This window comes from Oncorhynchus nerka, linkage group LG20, assembly GCF_034236695.1.
Source record: "Oncorhynchus nerka isolate Pitt River linkage group LG20, Oner_Uvic_2.0, whole genome shotgun sequence".
Taxonomy (NCBI): Eukaryota; Metazoa; Chordata; class Actinopteri; order Salmoniformes; family Salmonidae; genus Oncorhynchus; species Oncorhynchus nerka.
The window spans coordinates 68,348,509-68,370,538 of record NC_088415.1 but is presented as its reverse complement, the minus strand read 5'-3'; the positions used below and the strand labels follow the sequence as shown (position 1 = coordinate 68,370,538).

At 43.2% G+C, this 22,030-nt stretch overlaps 1 protein-coding gene across 1 annotated transcript in view; it reads left to right on the top strand.

Annotated features, from left to right (window-relative positions):
- The window catches only part of LOC115103010 (laminin subunit alpha-3-like), a 125,638-nt gene that overhangs the window by 49,694 nt on the left and 53,914 nt on the right, over positions 1 to 22,030 (top strand). The window contains 13 exon segments of the mRNA XM_029623556.2: positions 1,521 to 1,639; positions 1,756 to 1,926; positions 3,011 to 3,108; positions 3,978 to 4,093; positions 5,200 to 5,318; positions 6,193 to 6,283; positions 7,242 to 7,373; positions 10,397 to 10,447; positions 14,662 to 14,709; positions 20,037 to 20,171; positions 20,259 to 20,393; positions 20,593 to 20,727; positions 21,182 to 21,319. Of these exon segments, the coding sequence (XP_029479416.2) occupies positions 1,521 to 1,639; positions 1,756 to 1,926; positions 3,011 to 3,108; positions 3,978 to 4,093; positions 5,200 to 5,318; positions 6,193 to 6,283; positions 7,242 to 7,373; positions 10,397 to 10,447; positions 14,662 to 14,709; positions 20,037 to 20,171; positions 20,259 to 20,393; positions 20,593 to 20,727; positions 21,182 to 21,319 (1,488 nt within the window).

Here is a 22,030-nt window from a genome sequence, read left to right as displayed (position 1 = left end):
CAGAATAGAAAGAGGAGTGGGAGGCCCCGGTGCACAACTGAGCAAGAGGACAAGTACATTAGAGTGTCTAGTTTGAGAAACAGATGCCTCACAAGTCCTCAACTGGCAGCTTCATTTAATAGTACCTGCAAAACACCAGTCTCAACGTCAACAGTGATGAGGCGACTCCAGGATGCTGGGCTTCTAGACAGAGTTGCAAAGAAATCCATATCCCAGACTGGCCAGTAAAAAGAAAAGATTAAGATGGGCAAAAGAACACAGACACGGGAGAGCGGAAGATTGGAAAAAAGTGTTATGGACAGACGATTCTAAGTTTGAGGGGTTCGGATCACAAAGAGGAACATTAGTTAGACGCAGAAAAAATGAAAAGATGCTGGAGGAGTGCTTGATGCCATCTGTCAAGCATGGTGGAGGCAATGTGATGGTCTGGGGGTGCTTTGGTGGGAGTAAAGTGGAAGATTTGAAGAAGGTTAAAGGAATCTTTGATGAAGGAAGACTATCACTCCATTTTGCAACACCATGCCATACCCTGTGGATGGCACTTAATTAGAGCCAATTTCCTACCACAACAGGACAATAACCCAAAGTACAGCTCCAAACTATGCAAGAACTATTTAGGGAAGAAGCAGTCAGCTGGTATTCTGTCTATAATAGAGTGACCAGCACAGTCACCAGATCCCAACTCTATTGAGCTGTTGTGGGAGCAGCTTGACCGTATGGTACATAAGAAGTGCCCATCAAGCCAATCCAACTCGTGGGAGGTGCTTCAGGAAGCATGGAGTGAAATCTCTTCAGATTACCTCAACAAATTGACAACTAGAATGCCAAAGGTCTGCAAGGCTGTAATTTCTGCAAAGGAAGGATTTTTTGATGAAAGCGAAGTTTAGAGGACACAATTATTATTTCATTATTTATAACCTTGTTCACAACTTGACTATATGTCCTATTCATTTTGCAACTCATCCCATGTATGTTTTCATGGAAAACAAGGACATTTCTAAGTGACCCCAAACTTTTGAACAGTGGTGTGTATATTATGCTTGAGGTCGTCATGCAGTTTCCACACCAAGTTGTTGCTGTCTTGTCGATAAAGGAGATCAGATTGTCTTATCAGTGGACAGGGTGTGAATACGTCAGATCACCTAGTATCCACATATGGAAATCAGCAGTCAGTAGAAGCTTGTAAAGGAGGCTTCAACAATTGTTTTGCCAAATCCGATTTTGAAAAGAGGTTACTGTACTTACCATGACAGCAAGGTTGGGAGACGCCTCTGTAGCCACATGCATCGATAGGGCACAGGTTCAAATTGTGATTTAGTGAGATATGTGAACAGGGTAAAAGAGGACACCAAGACATTGATGAAGCATTGCTATGTACTGCTACAACAGAGCGCTACAAAGGGCCAGGGGGCTACAGTAATGGAAATAATCAGAAGGATTTTAATGAAGTCTCTTAGAAACAGCTTTACGGTTGGCCCCTTATAAAGTGTTTGACATGTCATTCTGTTTGTTCTTTTCAGATTCTAAAAGGGAATGCATTGAGAGGTTTGGCAAAGAACCAAATGGACGCGTAGTCCGAGATGATGACCAGATCTGCACCACAGAGTACTCTAAGATCGTTCCATTGGAGAACGGGGAGGTGAGAAACTCACTGAATGGGAACATAAGGTTGTCACAATGTTGATGTGCCAAAAGACTACTACTTCTACAGAGTGATGGTGACATTTGTGTCTGAGTAATGTTGTTGTTGTCCAGATTGTGGTGTCCCTGGTCAACGGTCGCCCGGGCTCTAAGAACTTCACCTATTCTCCAGTGCTGAGAGATTTCACCAAGGCCACCAACATCCGCCTGCACTTCCTCAGGACCAGCACTCTGTTGGGGCACCTAATTACCAAGGCCCAGAGGGACCCCACTGTCACACGCAGGGTGAGTCACACAAAAGGCACCCAATTCAGTTCATTTCATTACAGTTCAGGTCAGTTCAATTCAATTTACTTCAACTTTACCACCCCCCTCAGGGGCAACCAGGAATGCGTCATCAACAGAGCACAAACCCACAATGACATGGTCTCACACCAACCTGTTCTGTTTAGCCTACCTTCTGCCTCATTGCCAAATGTGACAAGATGTAGCCCCTCTCAGCACCTTTCTGCTGACACAAACACACTGACCTGATTTCTCTCTCGCTGCACATTCCTTCCTCCTGGTCGGGGCTCCCTGCCAGAGGTGTCTGTCCAGTCTTCACCAGGGTAATTCCCTCCACACACAGAGAGAGAATGTGAAGACTGGTCCAGACAGCTCCCTGGTGCTGCAGGAACACGCTTCCAGTAACACAGCCCAGTGTGGGACGACACACACACACACACACACACACGTTTTTAGAGCAAGTGTGTACAGTTATGGTGTATATGAATCAAAAGGAACATGTTTATGCTCTCAGAGCAGTGCCCCAGAAGAAGACTAGGGTCCTGTAGAAGCTGGCTGAAACAGTGGGGAAGGGGATACCTAGTCAGTTGCACAACTGAATGCATTCAACTGAAATGTGTCTTCCGCATTTAACCCAACCCCTCTGAACAAGAGACGTGCAGGGCGTTGCTTTAATCAATATCCACGTCATCGCCCAGGGAACCGTTCTTGTTAAGGGTTAACTGCCTTGCAGATTCTTCCACCTTGCCGGCTCGGGGATTCGAACCAGCGACCTTTTGGTTACTGGCCCAATGCTCTTAACCGATAGACTACGTGCCGCCATATACTGTAGGCTACCTGCCGTTGATATACCGTATAAGATAGGCACACCTGTGTAACTCCAGCTTCAATTATGCTTGTGAGTGTCTGTGGCCTAGGCTCTGACTCAAACCAAAGAACCCAATGTAACTCACCTCGGCTGCATTGGCAGACAACGTCTGGGTTTGTTTAGGTGAGGTTGATATGAGGTGTTTCGGATAGAGCAGATGGTTGTTGGTCTTGCTACAGTGTTCTGACGGTGTTGTTCCCTCTGCGTTGTTGCCAGTATTACTACAGCATCAAAGACATCAGTGTCGGGGGACGTTGCGTTTGTCACGGCCACGCGGAGGTGTGTGGGGGGCGTAACCAAGGCAAACCCAATCGGTGAGTAGTTTACTGCTTTCATACTTGTTTTTACCTGCTTTAATGCTTTCATACTTGTTTTAACTGCTTTAATGCTTTCATACTTGTTTTTACCTGCTTCTTTGTTTACTGTTCTCCAGAAACATATTCTTGTCTGTTGTCGTTTATACTTACAGTTGAATCCGTTATCTTCCATTCATTCATACTGTAGCCAATTGGACATGGGCTTTAATTATGTGTGTAAAAGTTCCCCAAAACAAAGAGGATTCATTGAGTAGTTCAGTATGACAAATGATGACTTTAGTTTATTAGTCATTTACAGTGGTGAATGGATGTGCTGTGGTTACCGGGTTGTAAATGAGGTTAACTGAAAAAAGTGTTGTTTTAACTTAAGAGCACAGTGATAGCATCTGTGTCTGAGGTTGAAAAGATAGCTCTGGATTTGATAGAAAGGAAATGACTTCATCTGTTTGTTTCCTGGCATTGCCATTGTGAAAGCCACCATGTTATTTTAGTTATCCTGATTAGTAGTGATTGTGATTGTGATGTAAACCATTGGCAAGAGGCCAAGATGATGTCCTTATAGAGTTGATGTATTCTATGGGCAATGAAAAACAATAAGGGTCGATGACATCATACTACAGTTTGACAGTGAATGATTGATCTAACCATAGTGGCTTCATTCACTTTGGAAGGGACTTTACTGTTTTACACCTTGCATCAAGGTCCATCTGAAATGGATCTAGATATGTTTTTGAGTCTTGAGTGAGCAGTCACACGATGCTGCTTATTGATGATATACTGTAGGCTACTCCCTTTCTTCTATTGAAAGTCGTAAACATGAAAGAATGATGCAGGAAACCCAGTCTCTTTACTCCTCCTGTCTTTAGGCTGCAGTGCGAGTGCAAACACAACACCTGTGGTGAGTCATGTGACCGCTGCTGTCCAGGGTTCAACCAGAAGCCATGGCGTGCTGCTTCGACAGACAGTCCCAACGAGTGCCAACGTGAGTACCACACTCCACCCTCCTCTCTTGGCCACCCTCACCTTCCTCTCTTTGCTTTGTGCCAACGTGTTCCAAACCAAGCACAGCATGGTCAGGGGTTTGCATGAGAGTGTGAAAAGGGCAGGGGGGGGGCAACTTTGGTTTTTGACGTGGCGGGGACATATTTTTTTTATATATATTTTAAATCTAATAAACTCTCCAAACAGCCTACCTGACCACTTGGGAGACGTCCGCATGGTCCTAATGCACACCGTTGCCTCGTTTTCTATCACAATCCAATGATAAAACTGGGGGGGGACAAAAATGCAATTTCAGAATGTGGGGGGACATGAAAGTTGCGACCCTGGAAAAGGGTATAACTGTTCTCTGCTTTCTCCTTTGTCATGAATGTGTTTCAATGACATTGCGCGAGAATGTACAGACCCAGAATGTCTTCATTACGGTTCTCCCACCACCTCCTCTACCACATTAGCTTCAGTGCTTAATGCCCTGATATGGTGTTGGAACTAGGAAGACTCCGAAGCAAACTGTTAAGAGAATTACTGATGTGGTATGTGTGTGATGTACTGCACTGCATGCAGTCTACTGTAGCTAGCCCAGCGCCAATACTGATGTCCTCTACACAGCCACTCAGTCAGTCCCAATGCCAGCTGGTTCCTAATTGCCCTGGCCTGTTGACAAGATTCTCCCTCCCTCCGGAGCCCAGAGTCGGAGATGGTGAAACTGGAGCCTGCAACCGCAGAACAAGAGAGAGAGAGATCGAAAGAGTGGAGAAGTCTGTAATCCAATCAGTGCAGTCACGTCTTAGAACATGCACCCTGACCATTCAGAAACATTAACGAGGCAGATTGAGGAGGAAGTAGAGGATGTACTGTCCTGTTAGGGTTGACTGAATACTGAGAGCCTTTCCAATGACTTTATCGTCACACCACTCTCCTTTGGGAAGGGATAGTAAGTAGATACACTGTAAGATATAAAATACAGAACTTGCTCTTACCTGTCTCCGTTTCGTGTTTGTGTGTGTGTGTGTGTGTGTGTGTGTGTGTGCGCGCCTCTGCTTCATGTGTGTGTTTACTCGCTGACTGTTTCGGGGATTTCTCCCACAGCCTGCCAGTGCCATTCACATGCCACTGAGTGTTATTACGACCCAGAGGTGGAGCAGAGGAGAGCAAGTTTAGACACATTCGGCAGGTACGACGGCGGAGGAGTGTGCATCAACTGCCAGGTATGAAGCCCGTTACAAGTCCGAACGGTGTGTGTGTGTGTGTGTGTGTGTGTGTGTGTGACAAGCACCAAGACTGTTCATCATCTACATTTCGGATTTTATGTGTGACCTGAATCATTGTAATTTGACATTATGTATGGTATGTATAGCATGTATGTGGGAGCATGTCTACACTAGAATAAGGGTAGTGTTCAGTAGGCACAAAACCGAAGTGAATGGAGTGAAACTAGGAGGTACTACCTGAACTTGTCCAATAAGAAACACTTGTTTTCGTTTGCCATCGCAAGACGTTTTGCTACGGTGTGCCCTAATAAACATGACCCAGATCTAGGAGCAGACATGGAGGTCTGTAATGGAAATTTCACTTCAGGTCCAAGTTAATGTACAAATGGTGGATATTCTCTGTATTAAGCTCCTTGTACAATTGGCATGCAGATATATCCCTCTCCGTGCAGGGGTTGGCATGTGTTCCAAATCAAACAAGATGTCAGCCAGTTCATTTTGACTAAATCTCCCAAGGCAAAGTATTTTTCCTCAACACCAATTATGAGATGCACTCTTATCCTTTTGGACTAAAATATCCTTGTAGGAAGCATGTTGAAAAAGCCATCTTTCTAAACGGCATGCTCAGTTTGAAAGAGGATAAGGTACTGGTGGAACCGCAAGCAGATGGATTAGCAACAGGAAGGTGTGTTTGATTAAAAAAAACATTTATCTATAGGTTTTTAGAAAACACCCGTTTTGCAGTTTGTCTTCTTGCCTGAGAGGAACCTTAGTTGCCACTAGGCAACCAAAACCTAGTTTCCCTCTGACCCAGTCACTCCATTGTTGTGTGGTGTTTGTCTGACTTCTCTGTGTGTTCCCCTCTCACTAGCACAACACAGCGGGAGTGAACTGTGAGCTTTGTGCGGATGGATTCTACAGACCCCATGGATCACCTCCAGAGTCTCACACTGGATGCATACGTGAGCTAGACCCTTTCTTCTCTTCTTCAAACTGTCTTTCTCAGTTTCTCCTTCCTCCCATGGCCTTAGTGTCTTCCTTTGTTCCTAAAGTGCCTTCTAATGATGACAACATATTTTTTATGAAGTGAAAATATCATCTTTAGTTATATGTTACCAAACAGTATGGTTACTGGCAGAATTGTAGGCCTACATGTGCAGCGTTTTGTCGTGCAGTATATCAAATAGTTGGGGTACTAATGTTTAGTAACGAGCTGCTGTAGCTTGCTTTCTGACCTAGGGATAATACGTGAGACCAAAATGGAAAAGAGACTTGACCCCAGAGACTTCGGTGTCGTTTGTATACAGAGTGGCACCAACCACTAGCTCTAGCCACTTGTCGTGTTGCTAAATTCGGCGCCACACTTGTTTACATTGCTAGCGTGGTACGTCGTTGGTCCTCCTCGCCACATACAGTGCCTTCCTGAATTCAAAATGGATTAAATATTTTTTTTAATTCAACCATCTACACACAATAACCCATAATGACAAAGTGAAAACATGTTTTTGGAAATTTGTGCAAATTTACTGAAGATGTCATGTAGAAATATCTAATTTACATAAGCATTCACACCCCTTGAGTCAATACATGTCAGAATCACATTTGGTCTTTCTGGGTAAATCTCTTAAGAGTTTTGCACACCTGGATTGTACAACGCACTGTAAATAGCTGCCGGTTGTGTTTGTGCTTTGAGTGTGGATTAAATGAAAATGGTTGCCCTCAGGGCTTTGGAGAGACCAAAGAAGCTACAAATTAATTAACAGCGGAAGGTGTTGACTTGGGAAAACACAGACAGTAAAAGCTGGTTAGTTCCATCATCATTTTCTTTGATTGTTGTTGTATGTCTCAAGAGCAGTATTTTGGTGTGTTTGCGTGTGTGTGTGGGCACATTTCTGTTTGCGTGCGTGTGTGCCTGTACAGCCTGCAGGTGTGATGCCAGGACTACTGCTGGTTGTGAGATGGGGACAGGACGTTGCCACTGCCGGCCAGAATTCACCGGAAACAACTGTGAACGCTGTGCAGACAGTTACTCCGGCTACCCACAGTGCATCAGTATGTAACCTCTCCTCATTTCTGAGATGATCTACATATTACTTGTAGAAATCGATTATTTGGCATAGGAAATCTGTTGTACCCAGAGAAATGAACAAACAAATGAATGAATAACAAGTAAGAAGCGGTAGAAGAGTACCAGGCCCTTGCTCGGTGTACATTTGGACCCAGTCCTGCATTTTTACCTCAGAGGAAGCATGACTATAGTAAGACCCACGAGTGTATTGAAGAGTTAGGATCTGAAGAATGCAAATTGACCTCATTCCTACATATGCTGTTCATTGCAACATGTTCAAATTTATGTTGAATTGTTTAATGTTTTGGGTCGTTTTCCTTTGTGTGCTTGTCAAAAAGAGTTTCAGACACTTAGAGAGACTAGCCAAGATTGCTCCTCCAACGTGCCCAGAAGTATGCAGGATATGTTTTCCGTGGAGCTGCAATACTGCTTCAACGTACCTGCAGAGAAATTGAAATATCAATCCTTTACCACACTCACCTCATTCTGTCAGAGCATGTCAACACAGACACATACCACACCTTGTCTGTCTTTAGGTTGAGTTGTTGTCACATATTCTGACTATATACCTTTAGATATTGTGGCAGTTCGTGATGATGCACAAGGTCATGTGACAACAGTCTGTATTTAGAGCATTCCTTGTGCTTCTTCTGGTGTCAGACCAAGAGCAATGACTGACAAGCCCTTATTTTAGGGCGTCTCTCCACACTGACTTGCCACAGCAATCATCATGTGTCACGCACAATGTGTTCAGAAGAATAGATCAGCATTACAGTATGCCTGCCAAACTCTCACAAAATGTCTATTTTCTGAAAGGATCCATGATAGGACTACTTCATATTGGGACACATATTGAGTAAGAGATGTTGTACAGTTGCTATTTGAACGATGCCATGTTCATCTCCAAGGGGCCCTCTTCGTCATAGGCGCCAGTCCTTATTCCTCACTGTTTACTGAGATTCTAAATCTGGAATCTGTTTAACTGGTGTTCTCGGGAACAATCCAATCCCATAGAAAAGTGAAACTGGATGTCTTCCTGACTCCTGGCCTCATTCCACATCCACCCTACTCAACCCCATATAATACTTGAATCATGCCAACCACAGTAAAAACGGAAGGGTCTGTATATTATCTTGACTGTCCTGTTGGTTTAATGATGGAAGACACCAATCATTAACTAAAACTATCATGGCAACGTTTTATGCCGGAGGTTTAATACAGAAAATGTAATGAGTGAATAATCGTACCCAGGTGGTTGGTTAGCTTTACGTTGTCATATAAACAGAAGATTTAATGTGGAATAAATAATTAGGGTTGGCATTTTATTAATACAAGACAGAGATTTATTACTGGATGTGATTATTAAAAACAGTTAAAAAAAAAAATCTCTTAGAGCGCTCCAAGAGCAGTCTAAACATGTAGACCTCTACCAACTTTTGGGTGTGCGCCAGGCCAGTTCATACCTCTTATTAAACTCCCTGGAAGTAATGAAGGTTATTTGTTTGGGGTGGGCTGCTATCCATTGATGCCATCTCTATTTGCCAGGAGGTTTTCTTTTTGGTCTTTGAATTAAAGCTCATGAAGACAGCTTTAGGGAAAAATCACTCTGATTCAAATCATGTTGCATCGTTTAGCATTTACATGGGGTTTTCAATTAAATGTATTTCTTACTAGCTCTTACCTTGTTCTTAGTACCACATATACACTATATATAAAAAAGTATGTGGACACCCCTTCAAATTAGTGGATTCGGCTATTTCAGCCACGCCTGTTGCTGAGAGGTGTATACAGTCGAGCACACAGCCATGCGATCTCCATAGACAAACATTGACAGTAGAATGGCTTTACTAACGAGCTCAGTGACTTTCACCGTGGCACCGTCATAGGATTCCACATTTCCAACAAGTCAATTCGTCAAGTTTCTGCCCTGCTAGAGCTGCCCTGGTCAACTGTAAGTGCTGTTCTTTTGGAAACGTCTAAGATCAACAACGGCTCAGCTGCGAAGTGGTAGGCCACACAAGCTCACAGAACAGGACTGCCGAGTGCTGAAGCGCGTCTGTCCTCAGTTGCTACACTCACTACCGAGTTCCAAACTTCCTCTGGAAGCAAGGTCAGCAAAATAACTGTTAGTCCGGAGCTTCATGAAATGGGTTTCCATGGCTGAGCAGCCACACACAAGCCTAAGATCACAATGCACAGTGCCAAGCGTCGGCTGGAGTGGTGTAAAGCTGGCCGCATTTAGACTCCGCCATTGGACTCAGTGGAACCGCGTTCTCTGGAGTGATTAATCACGCTTCACCATCTTGCAGACAAATTACAAATATGGGTTTGACGGATACCAGGAGAACGCTACCTGCCACTAGGCATAGGGCCAATTGTAAAGTTTGGTGGAGGAGGAATAATGCTCATAGGCTGTTTTTCATGGTTTGGTTTAGGCCCCTTAGTTCCAGTGAAGGGAAATCTTAACACTACAGCATGCAATGACATTCTAGATGATTCTGTGCTTCCAACTTTGTGGTAACAGTTTGGGGAAGGCCCTTTCCTCTTTCAGCGTTACAATGCCTCCGTGTACAAAGCTAGATCCATACAGAAATGGTTTGTCAAGATCGGTGTGGAAGAACTTGACTGGCCTGCACAGAGCCCTGACCTTAACCTCATCGAAGACATTTAGGGATGAATTGGAACGCTGACTGCAAGCAAGGCCTAATCGCCCAACATCAGTGCCCGACCTCACGAATACTCTTGTGGCTGAATGGAAGCAAGTCCCCGCAGCAATGTTCCAACATCTATTTCAAAGCCTTCCTAGAAGAGGCCATTATAGCAGCAAAGGGGGGACCAACTACATATTAATGCCCATGATTTTGGAATGAGATGTTCGACAAACAGGTGTCCACGTACTTTTGGTCATGTAGTGTAAAAAAAAAAAAACTGGAGTAGAGCAATGCACTCATGACACTGAAGATATTCATGGTGTTGAAATTGATCATGTGTTTTTCTTTGTAACCAGGATATCCAATCTACCAGCCCACCACCAAATCTCCTGCAGGCCATATAGTAGGTAAGTGCTGCTATAGTGGGTACTTGATGCTATAATTAACCACAGTGTAATGTAATCTAACAAACAGTTGGACGCAAAGGATTTACTACTCATACCGGAACAGGCCCAAGACCGTGCTCACATACCCCAACCAGAAGCCATGGATTACAGGCAACGTCCCCACTGAGCTAAAGGGTAGAGCTGCCACTTTCAAGGAGCGGGACTGTAACCTGGACACTTATAAGACATCCTGCTGTGCCCTCGAACCATCAAACAAGCAAAGCGTCAATACAGGACTAAGATTGGATCCTACTACACCGGCTCTGACGCTCGTCGGATGTGGCAGGGCTTGCAAACTACCACAAGCTGCATAAAGCCATAAGCAAACAAGAAAATGCTCACCCAGAGGTGACGCTCTTAGTGGACGGGGACTTTAATGCAGGAAAACTGAAATCCATTTTACCTCATTTCTACCAGCATGTCACGTGCAACCAGAGGGAAAAAAACTGTAGGCCGTGTTTACTCCACACACAGAGACTTGTGCAAAGCTCTCTCTTGCCCTCCATTTGGCAAATCTGACAATAATTCTATCCTCCTGATTCCTGTTTACAAGCAGAAACGAAAGCAGGAAGTACCTGTGACTCGCTCAACATGGAAGTGGTCAGATGATGCAGATGCTAAGCTACAGGACTGTTTTGCAAGCACATACTGGAATATGTTTTGGGATTCATCCGATGGCATTGATGAGTACACCACATCAGTCACCGGCTTCATCAATAAGTGCATCGATGACGTCATCCCCACAGAGACCGTACGTACATACAGTGGGGCAAAAAAGTATTTAGTCAGCCACCAATTGTGCAAGTTCTCCCACTTAAAAAGATGAGAGAGGCTTGTAATTTTCATCATAGGTACACTTCAACTATGACAGACAAAATGAGAAAAAACATTCCAGAAAATCACATTGTAGGATTTTTTATGAATTTATTTGCAAATTATGGTGGAAAATAAGTATTTGGTCAATAACAAAAGTTTCTCAATACTTTGTTATATACCCTTTGTTGGCATTGACAGAGGTCAAACGTTTTCTGTAAGTCTTCACAAGGTTTTCACACACCGTTGCTGGTATTTTGGCCCATTCCTCCATGCAGATCTCCTCTAGAGCAGTGATGTTTTGGGGCTGTTTCTGGGCAACACGGACTTTCAACTCCCTCCAAAGATTTTCTATGGGGTTGAGATCTGGAGACTGGCTAGGCCACTCCAGGACCTTGAAATGCTTCTTACGAAGCCACCCCTTCGTTGCCCTGGCGGTGTGTTTGGGATTATTGTCATGCTGAAAGACCCAGCCACGTTTCATCTTCAATGCCCTTGCTGATGGAAGGAGGTTTTCACTCAAAATCTGACGATACATGGCCCCATTCATTCTTTCCTTTACACGGATCAGTCGTCCTGGTCCCTTTGCAGAAAAACAGCCCCAAAGCATGATGTTTCCACCCCCATGCTTCACAGTAGGTATGGTGTTCTTTGGATGCAACTCAGCATTCTTTGTCCTCCAAACACGACGAGTTGAGTTTTTACCATTTTTTTTAAATTTTGGTTTCATCTGACCATATGACATTCTCCCAATCTTCTTCTGGATCATCCAAATGCTCTCTAGCAAACTTCAGACGGCCTGGACATGTACTGGCTTAAGCAGGGGGACACGTCTGGCACTGCAGGATTTGAGTTCCTGGCGGCGTAGTGTGTTACTGATGGTAGGCTTTATTACTTTGGTCCCAGCTCTCTGCAAGTCATTCACTAGTCATTTTGACCCCACGGGGTGAGATCTTGCGTGGAGCCCCAGATCGAGGGAGATTATCAGTGGTCTTGTATGTCTTCCATTTCCTAATAATTGCTCCCAAATAAATTCATAAAAAATCCTACAATGTGATTTTCTGGATTTTTTCCCCCTCATTTTGTCTGTCATTGTTGTACCTATGATGAATATTACAGGCCTCTCTCATCTTTTTAAGTGGGAGAACTTGCACAATTGGTGGCTGACTAAATACTTTTTTGCCCCACTGTACCTCAACCAGAAGCCACGGATTACAGGCAACATCCACACTGAGCTAAAGGGTAGAAGTGTCGCTTTCAAAGATAATTCCCTACTTGCCCTACCATGAACCATCAAACAAGGAAAGCATCAATACAGGACTAAGATTGAGTCCTACTACACCGGCTCTTGACGCTCGTCAGATGTGGCAGGGCTTGCAAACTATTACAGACTACAAAGGGAGGCCCAGTCGCAAGCTGCCCAGTGATACAAGCCTACCAGACGAGCTAAATGACTTCTATGTGCGCTCAAAGCTCATCACTAAACTAAGTGGGTAGTGCGTACAGCCCAGTACATCAATGGGGCCAAACTTCCTGCCATTCAGGACTTCTATACCAGGTGGTGTCATAGGAATGCCGTAACAATTGCCCAAGACTCCAGCTCCCTAATCATAGACTGTTCGCTCTGCTACAGCATGGCACGCAGTACCAGAGCACCTTGACTAGGTCCAAAAGGCTCCTTAACAGCTTCTACCCCCAAGCCATAAGACTGCTGAACATCTCATCAAATGGCTACCTGGACTATTTACATTGACCCCCTTTTTTTTACACTGCTTCTACTCGCTGTTTTATTATCTAGGCATAGTCACTTTACCCCTACCTACATGTACATATTACATCAATAACCTCAATTAACCTGTATCCCCCGCACATTGTCTCGGTACCCCTGTAAATATAGCTTTGTCATTTTTTTATATTTTTAGTTTGTTTAGTAAATATTTTTTTCAACTCTTATTTTTCTTAACTGCATTATTGGTTAAGGGCTTTTAAGAAAGCATTTCACGGTGCATGTGCCAAATAAGATTTGATTTGATGACCACATAAAGTGCAGCAGGTAGCCTAGCGGTTAGGTCAAAGTCTGATGATGTTTCCTTGAGCGAGTAACTTAACCCTAATTTGCTCTAGTGGCGCTATATTTCACTGCACCTATCTGTTGCATGTGACAATTAAACATGTTTATTAACATAAACTGCCCATGTTCACTTGTTGTACAGTATGTTACTCTGATTATGAGCTTGTTTATCTGATCAAAAGTGATAGAGCTGATGAGTTTACCTTTGTAGTGTAACAACTGTGGCTTGGAATACAATATTATCACGATACTTAGCTCCCGATACGATGTGTATTGCGATTCTCACAATTCTCTATGTATTGCGATTTGACACTTTGATTTTATTGCGATTCAGCGTTCCAAACATATTGCTCACCATGTCTGCTGCAGAGGGACAAGAGAACCATGAGTCAATTAGTTTGGATCAGTCTTGTAAAGGAGCTGTAAACATGTTGGCTCACCATGTCTGCTGCAGAGGGACAAGAGAACCATGAGTCAAGTCTTTGCAGAGGGGACAAAGGAGTAAACATGTTGGCTCACCATGTAAATTGTTTGGATCAGTCTTGTAAAGAGCTGTAAACATGTTGGACAAGAGGGACAAGAACCATGAGTCAATTAGTTTGATCAGTCTTGTAAAGGAGCTGTAAACATGTTGGCTCACCATCTGTCTGCTGCAGAGGGACAAGAGAACCAGAGTTTGGACAAGAGCTGAACCATGCAGAGGGACAAGAGAACCATGAGTCAATTAGTTTGGATCAGTCTTGTAAAGGAGCTGTAAACATGTTGGCTCACCATGTCTGCTGCAGAGGGACAAGAGAGAGACATGAGTAAATTCCTTTGGATCAGTCTTGTAAAGGAGCTGTAAACATGTTGGCTCACCATGTCTGCTGCAGAGGGACAAGAGAGAGACATGAGTAAATTCCTTTGGATCAGTCTTGAGTGTAAAATGGCTCCTTTGGATCAGTCTTGTAAAGGAGCTGTAAACATGTTGGCTCACCATGTCTGCTGCAGAGGGACAAGAGAGAGACATGAGTAAATTCCTTTGGATCAGTCTTGTAAAGGAGCTGTAAACATGTTGGCTTAAAAAGAAGATGGATAACAAGCTAGAGAAGGAGAAATACCAGAGTTTTGGTGCAGTAACACATTAAGTTCCTATCTTCTTTTTTTCTATCGATACTTGCAGTCAGAATCGATTCAATATCGGAAAAACAATAACGCAATACTCTCTCTCTTTCTCTCTCTCTCTCCCTCCCTCACACTCTCTCGCTCTCTTCATCTCTCCCTTCCTCTCTCCCTTCCTCTCTCTCCACAGAGCCCACTGCCTGCCCTGCTGGTTATTTTGGAGCACCCAGCTGTCAACGTGAGTGTGTTTAGACTACACTTCACTACACTAACAGTTTTTATCGCGCCTCAACTCTGACTCCTGATACCTCTACGGGAGTGAGGCTCTTGTTGGTCAGGTTGAGTTATATAGGGTTAGGTTAGGTCATAAAATAGCTGATTACTAGACCTTTTAGCGGATCATTCAGTCCAAATGGGTTTAGGTGTCAAAGGGTTTTTATAGCTCATACTGTCCGCAGATGACAGAGGTTAGTTAATGTTTGTATACTGTGTCGATCCAGACAGTGAGAATAGAACCATACGGTATTGGGTTTACAGTAATCCACAGTATGCCACGTTTATGTTGATTAGACAAAAATGCTTGTATGTGATTTAAATGAAATGAGACTCTCCGTGTGACATAATAACTGTTTAACTTTGCCAACTGCAGCGTGTACTCATCTGATTATTTCAAGATCTTGGGATATTTGACCCAGTAAATTGACTGAGAACACATACTCATTTACAGCAACGAACTGGGGAATAGTTACATGGGGGATGAATGAGCCAATTGGGAGCTGGGGATGAGTAAGTGCCCATGATGGTGTGAGGGTCAGATTGGGAATTTACCCAGGACACCAGGGTTAACACCTCTACTGTTACGATAACTGCCATGGGATCTTGAGTGACCACAGAGAGTCAAAACATCTGTTTAATGTCCCATCCGAAAGACAGCACCCTACAAAGGGAAATGTCCCCAATAACTGCTATAAATATATATGTTTTAGGGACCAGAAGAAAGAGTGCCTCCTACTGGCCCTCCAACACCATCTGGTCTCCCATCCCCCACATCAATCTACACACAATACCCCATAATGACAAATCGAAAACAGGTTTTTAGACATTTTTGCTAATTTATAAATAAATAAATAAACTGATACCTTATTTATTCAGAACCTTTGCTATGAGCCTCGGAATTCAGCTCCGGTGAATCCTATTAACATTGATCTTCCTTGAGATGTTTCTACATCTTGACTGGAGTCCACCTGTGGTAAATTCAGGTGGACTTGGAATTGTCCGTAGAGCTCCGAGACAGGATTGTGTCGAGGCACAGATCTGGAGAAGGTTACCAAAACTTTCTGCAGCAATTGAAGCTCCCCAAGAAAACATTGGCCTCCATCATTCTTAAATGGAATAAATTTAGAACCACCAAGACTCTTCCTAGAGCTGGCCGCCCAGCCAAACTGCGCAATTGGGGGAGAAAGGCCTTGGCCAGTGAGGTGACCAAGAACCCAATGGTCACTCTGAAAGAGCTCTAGAATCCCTCTGTAGAGATGGTAGAAACTTCCAGAAGGACAACCATCTCTGAGGGACTCCACCAATCAGGCCTTTATGGTAGACTGGGCAGACAGAAGCCCCTCCTTGGTAAAAATGCACAGCCGGCTTGGAGTTTGCCAAAAGGCACCTATAGACTCTCAGACCATGAGAAACAAGATTCTCTGATCTGATGAAACCAAGATTATTTGGCCTGAATGCCAAGCGTCACATTTGGAGGAAACCTGGCACCATCCCTATGGTGAAGCATGGTGGTGGCAGCAGTGAATGGGAGACTAGTCATGATCGAGGGAAAGATGAACGGAGCAAAGCACAGAGAGATCCTTTATAAAAACCTGCTCCAGAGGACAACAGGACAACGACCCTAAGCACAAAGCCAAGACAACGCAGGAGTGGCATCGGGACAAGTCTCTGAATGTCCTTGAGTGGCCCAGCCAGAGCTCGGACTTGAACCCAATCAAACATCTCTGGAGAGACCTGAAAATAGCTGTGCAGCGACGCTCTCCATCCATCCTGACGGAGTTTGAGAGAGTCTGCAGAGAAGAATGGGAGAATCTCCCCAAATACAGGTGTGCCAAGCATGCGTCATACTGAAGAAGACAACCTTTGGCTGTAATCGCTGCCAAAGGTGCTTCAACAAAGTACTGATTAAAGGGTCTGAAAACTTATGTAAATGTTATTTTTCAGTTTTCTTTTTTTTTTATAAATGTGCAATCATTTCGAAAAACAAGTTTTTGTTTGTCATTATGGGGTATTGTGTGTAGATTGATGAGGGGAAAACAACTATTTAATCAATTTTAGAATAAGGATGTAACGTATTAAAATGTGGAAATAGTCTAGAGGTCTGAATACTTTCCGAATGCACTGTATACTGTATTCTAGTCATGGCCTATCCTATTTAACTATATCTGTACATATACTATTCTATCCTACGTATTCTTCGGGTATACTACATATTCTGTCCACACACTGTCTATGTCTATAAATCCCACCATATACAGTGTATTGCGAAAGTATTCACCCCCTTGGCATTTTTCCTATTTTGTTGCCTTATAACCTGGAATTAAAATGTATTTTGGGGGGTTTGTATCATTTGATTTACACAAATGCCTACCACTTTGAAACAAACAAGAAATAAGACAAAAAAACTGAAAAGTTGAGTGTGCATAACTATTCACCCTCCCCTCCCCAAAGTCAATACTTTGTAGAGCCACCTTTTGCAGCAATTACAGCTGCAAGTCTCTTGGGGTATGTCTCTATAAGCTTGCCACATCTAGTCACTGAGATTTTTGCCCATTCTTCATGGCAAAACTTCTCCAGCTTCTTCATGTTGGATGGGTTCCTGCTGTTGTTCAGCAATCTTTAAGTCATACCACAGATTCTCAATTGGATTGAGGTCTGGGCTTTGACTAGGCCATTCCAAGACATTTAAATGTTTCCCCTTAAACCACTCGAGTGTTGCTTTATCAGTATGCTTAGGGTCATTGTCCTGCTGGAAGGTGAACCTCCGTCCCAGTCTCAAATCTCTGGAAGACTGAAACAGGTTTCCCTCAAGAATTTCCCTGTATTTAGTGCCAGCCATCATTCCTTCAATTCTGACCAGTTTCCCAGTCCCTGCCGATGAAATACATCCCCACAAAATGATGCTGCCACCCCCCATGCTTCACTGTGGAGATGTTGTTCTCGGGGTGATGAGAGGTGTTGGGTTTGTGCCAGACATAGACATGAATTATGTGACATCTGAAGGTAATTGGTTGCACCAGATCGTATTTAGGGGCTTCATAGCAAAGGGGGTGGATACAAATGCACGCACCACTTCTCTTTTTTGTATTCTTAAGAATTTTTTAAAGTTATTTTTTTCATTTCACTTCACCAATTTGGACTATTTTGTGTATGTCTATTACATGAAATCCAAAATAAAAATCAATTTAAATTACAGGTTGTAATGCAACAAAATAGGAAAACGCCAAGTGGGTGAATACTTTTGCAAGTGCCTTCAGAAAGTATTCACACCCCTTGACTTTTTCCATATTTTGTTGTGTTACAGCCTGAATGTAAAATTGATTATATGCAGTTTTTTTTTACACTGACTAACACACAATACCCCATAATGTGAAAGTGGAATTATGTTTTTTATTTTATTTGTACAAATTAATAAAAAATGAGAAGTTGAAATGTATTGAGTCAATAAGTATTCAACCCCTTGGTTATTGCAAGCCTAAATAACTTCAGGAGTAAAACAATCCTTAATATGTCACATAATAAGTTGCATGGACTCACTCTGTGTGCGGTAATAGTGTTTAGCATGATTTTTGCATGACTACCTCATCTCTGTACCCCACACTTACAATTGTCTGTAAGGCCCATCAGTCGAGCAGTTCATTTCAAACACAGATTCAACCACAAAGACCAGGGCGATTTTCCAATGCCTTGCAAGGAAGGGCACCTATTGGTAGATAAGTAAAATAAAAAATAGAAATACATTGAATATCCCTATGAACATGTTGAAGTTATTAATTACACTTTGGATGGTGTTTCAATACACCCAGTCACTACAAAGATACAGGAAACCGCTCAGGGATTTCACCATGAGTCCAATGGTGCAACGGTGACTTTAAAACAGTTACAGAGTTTAATGACTGTAATAGGAGAAAACTGAGGATGGATCAACAACATTGTAGTTACTCCACAATTTTAACCTAAATGACAGAGTGAAAAGAAGGAAGCCTGTACAGAATTGAACTACTCCAAGACATGAATCCTTTTTGTATAAAGGCACTAAAGTAATTCTACAAAAAATGTGGCAAAGCAATTAACTTTTTGTCCTGATTACAAAGTTTCATGTTTGAGACAAATCCAATACAACACATTACTGAGTACCACCATCCATATTTCCAAGCATAGGGGTGGCTGCATCATGTTATGAGTATGCTTGTAATCATTATGGACTGGGGAATTCTTCAGGATAAAAAAAGTAACTAAATGGAGCTAAGCACGGGCAAAATCCTAGAGGAAAACCTGGTTCCGTCTGCTTTCCAACAGACACTGGGATATTAATTCACCTTTAAGCAGGACAATAACCTAACACACAAGGCCAAATCTACACTGGAGTTGCTTACCAAGAAGACAGTGAATGTTCTTGAGTGACCGAGTTACAGTTTTGACTTAAATCTACTTCAAAATCTATGGTAAGTCTTGAAAATGGTTGTCTAGCAATGATCACCAACCAATTCATTCCATTCGTTTACTTTTTTAGATATGTGTGTATTGTTGTGTATTGAAGAGATATTATTGCACTTGTTGGAGCTAGGAACACAAGCATTTTGCTAACCCGCAATAAAATCTGCCAAATATGCGTATGCGACCAATAGCGTTTGATTGGATTTTGAATTCCCACTTTTTCTCTCTTGCTGGAATCAGTTTAAAGGAAAAAAGCCAGATTGGAAAGATGTTTTTTATTTAATTTTTTAAACGAGGATATAAATACCAGTTCTTTGATTCTGTCTGTCTCCAATATTTATTTTCATTGTTTGTCTAGGAATGTGGGCAACAACAATCATTTATGTTCATCCAGTGTTCATCCATTCCGAGAAGGAATTTCATCTTTAGCCGTCTGAGGGCTGTTTTTATTTTTAAGGAGCGAGCTGGTAGGGGGAAATAAAACAATGGAGGTATTCTCTGACTCCCAATGCCCATGTGCCCAGTTCAACCACCAGCCAAGATCTTGCATGCTTCTCTCTGCCAGGCTTGACTTGACCAGTCTGTCACCCTTAGTGCCACCAGTGGCACAGTCAGTGCCAGTGTAAATATGGTTAAAAGAGATGCATTTGTCATATCCTGCTGTTAAACTGTGCCAAAGAAGGGCTCATTGGCCATGGCACATGCCGTGGGAAAGACTGTGGGGCTTCCCATTGTTTGTTTGAGCCTAAATCTAACTTTTCGGTGTTGAAATGTGAGCTAAAAGGGGTATTTTGTGTATTCAGAGATTGTGTGCCATCTGACATGAGTCTTTTTGTGTATGTGTGTGTTCAGGGTGTGTGTGTGACCGCGGTGGATCAGTGCTGGAGTTGTGTGATGCGTCAGGGCGCTGCATCTGTCGTGATGGTGTGGAGGGTGAGAGATGTGACCGCTGTCGACCAGGGCACCACTCATTCCCTAACTGCCAAGGTGAGAAACCTGTCGCCCACCTCCCTCTCACCAAACCACACCTCAAATAGCATGTGTCTTCTGCATTGTATCTTTGTGTTTGTTCAGAGTGTGTGTGCGACGGCAGTGGTTCGGTGCTGGAGATGTGTGACGCATCAGGGCGCTGCGTATGTCGTGGAGGGGTGGAGGGCGAGAGATGTGACCGCTGTCGACCAGGGCACCACTCCTTTCCTAACTGCCAAGGTGAGAAACCTTTCCCTCTCATGAAACCACAACTGAAATAGATCAACAATTGTCATCCTCTTTGAAGTTCATTTTACCACGTAACATGACCTCACGAAAGTTCAAGTTGTTTGAAAATCAATTGTTTTGTTTAATTGTTGACAAAAAATCTATCAACCTGTAGTTGATGTAAACCGTAAAAACTTTCCCACCACTTCAGTGTGCCGCTGTGACGGTGCAGGTGTGACTGACAGGGTCTGTGGGCTCAACGGACAGTGCCGTTGCCGTGTCAACTACTTCGGAAGTCAATGTGACCAGTGTGCCCCTGGTTACTATGGATACCCAGACTGTGCCTGTACGTGTTTTAATCCTCTTGTTTTGGCCGCACCCATGGGAGGGCTACTGTATTGCAGACACTGATATGCCCACAGTGACCTTTCCATGACCTTGCTGTTGCTGCTGTTTGAAAAACCGATGGGCATAATCTCACAGGGTTTAATGTAGCCTCCTCTTCAGCTCTGTAGAGCTACATACCTTGATTCACCCACAATAACATGTAAATCCCAACACTCATTCACACTCATTTACCCAGTAGAAATATAATCTAATCTAGTCATTCTATTTCTATTCTTGACCCATGGTTGTTTGAACAAAACAATACTCAGAAAGCAACGGCAAACTTGGCCCACTCCAGTATTGAAAGGATTTAGTATGAGCTGTGCCGTCGGAGACATTTGATTTGAATGCTAAGCCATATCATTCTCACATGAGACATCTCACAGTCCCTCTCCATGTCTCTCTCTCCCTAGCCTGCCAGTGTTTAGGGGAGGGTTCCTATGACTCCATGTGTAACCAAGTATCAGGCCAGTGTCTATGTCGCCCTGGGGTGGTGGGACAGCAGTGTGATCGCTGTGCCGGGTCAGGCCTCCGCTTCCCTCAGTGTTCAGGTAACCCCCCTGCCTCACTAGACACTTTCTTTCTTTTCTATTATCCGTTCATATTATTGTGCTTTATTTAGACAGGTTAGAATTAGAGGGAGAGGGTGGACACAGAGATCGAAACCATGGTCTCTGGGGTCAGGACATACAGTTGGAAGTTTACATACACTTAGGTTCGAGTCATTAACACTTGTTTTTCAACCACTCCACAAATTTCTGGCAAGTCGGTTAGGACATCTACTTTGTGCATGACACAAGTCATTTTGCCAACAATTGTTTACAGACAGATTATTTAACTTATAATTCATTGTATCACAATTCCAGTGGGTCAGAGGTTTACATACACTAAGTTGACTGTGCCTTTAAACAGCTTGGAAAATTTCAGAAAATGTCATGGCTTTAGAAGCTTCTGATAGGCTAATTGACATAATTTGAGTCAATTGGAGGTGTACCTGTGGATGTATTTCAAGGCCTACCTTCAAACTCAGTGCCTCTTTGCTTGACATCATGGGAAAATCAAAATAAATCAGCCAAGACCTCAGAAAAATATTTGTAGACCTCCACAAGTCTGGTTCATCCTTGGGAGCAATTTCCAAATGCCTGAAGGTACCACGTTTATCTGTAAAAACAATAGTACGCAAGTATAAACACCATGGGACTACACAGCCATCATACCGCTCAGGAAGGAGACGCGCTCTGTCTCCTAGAGATTAACGTACT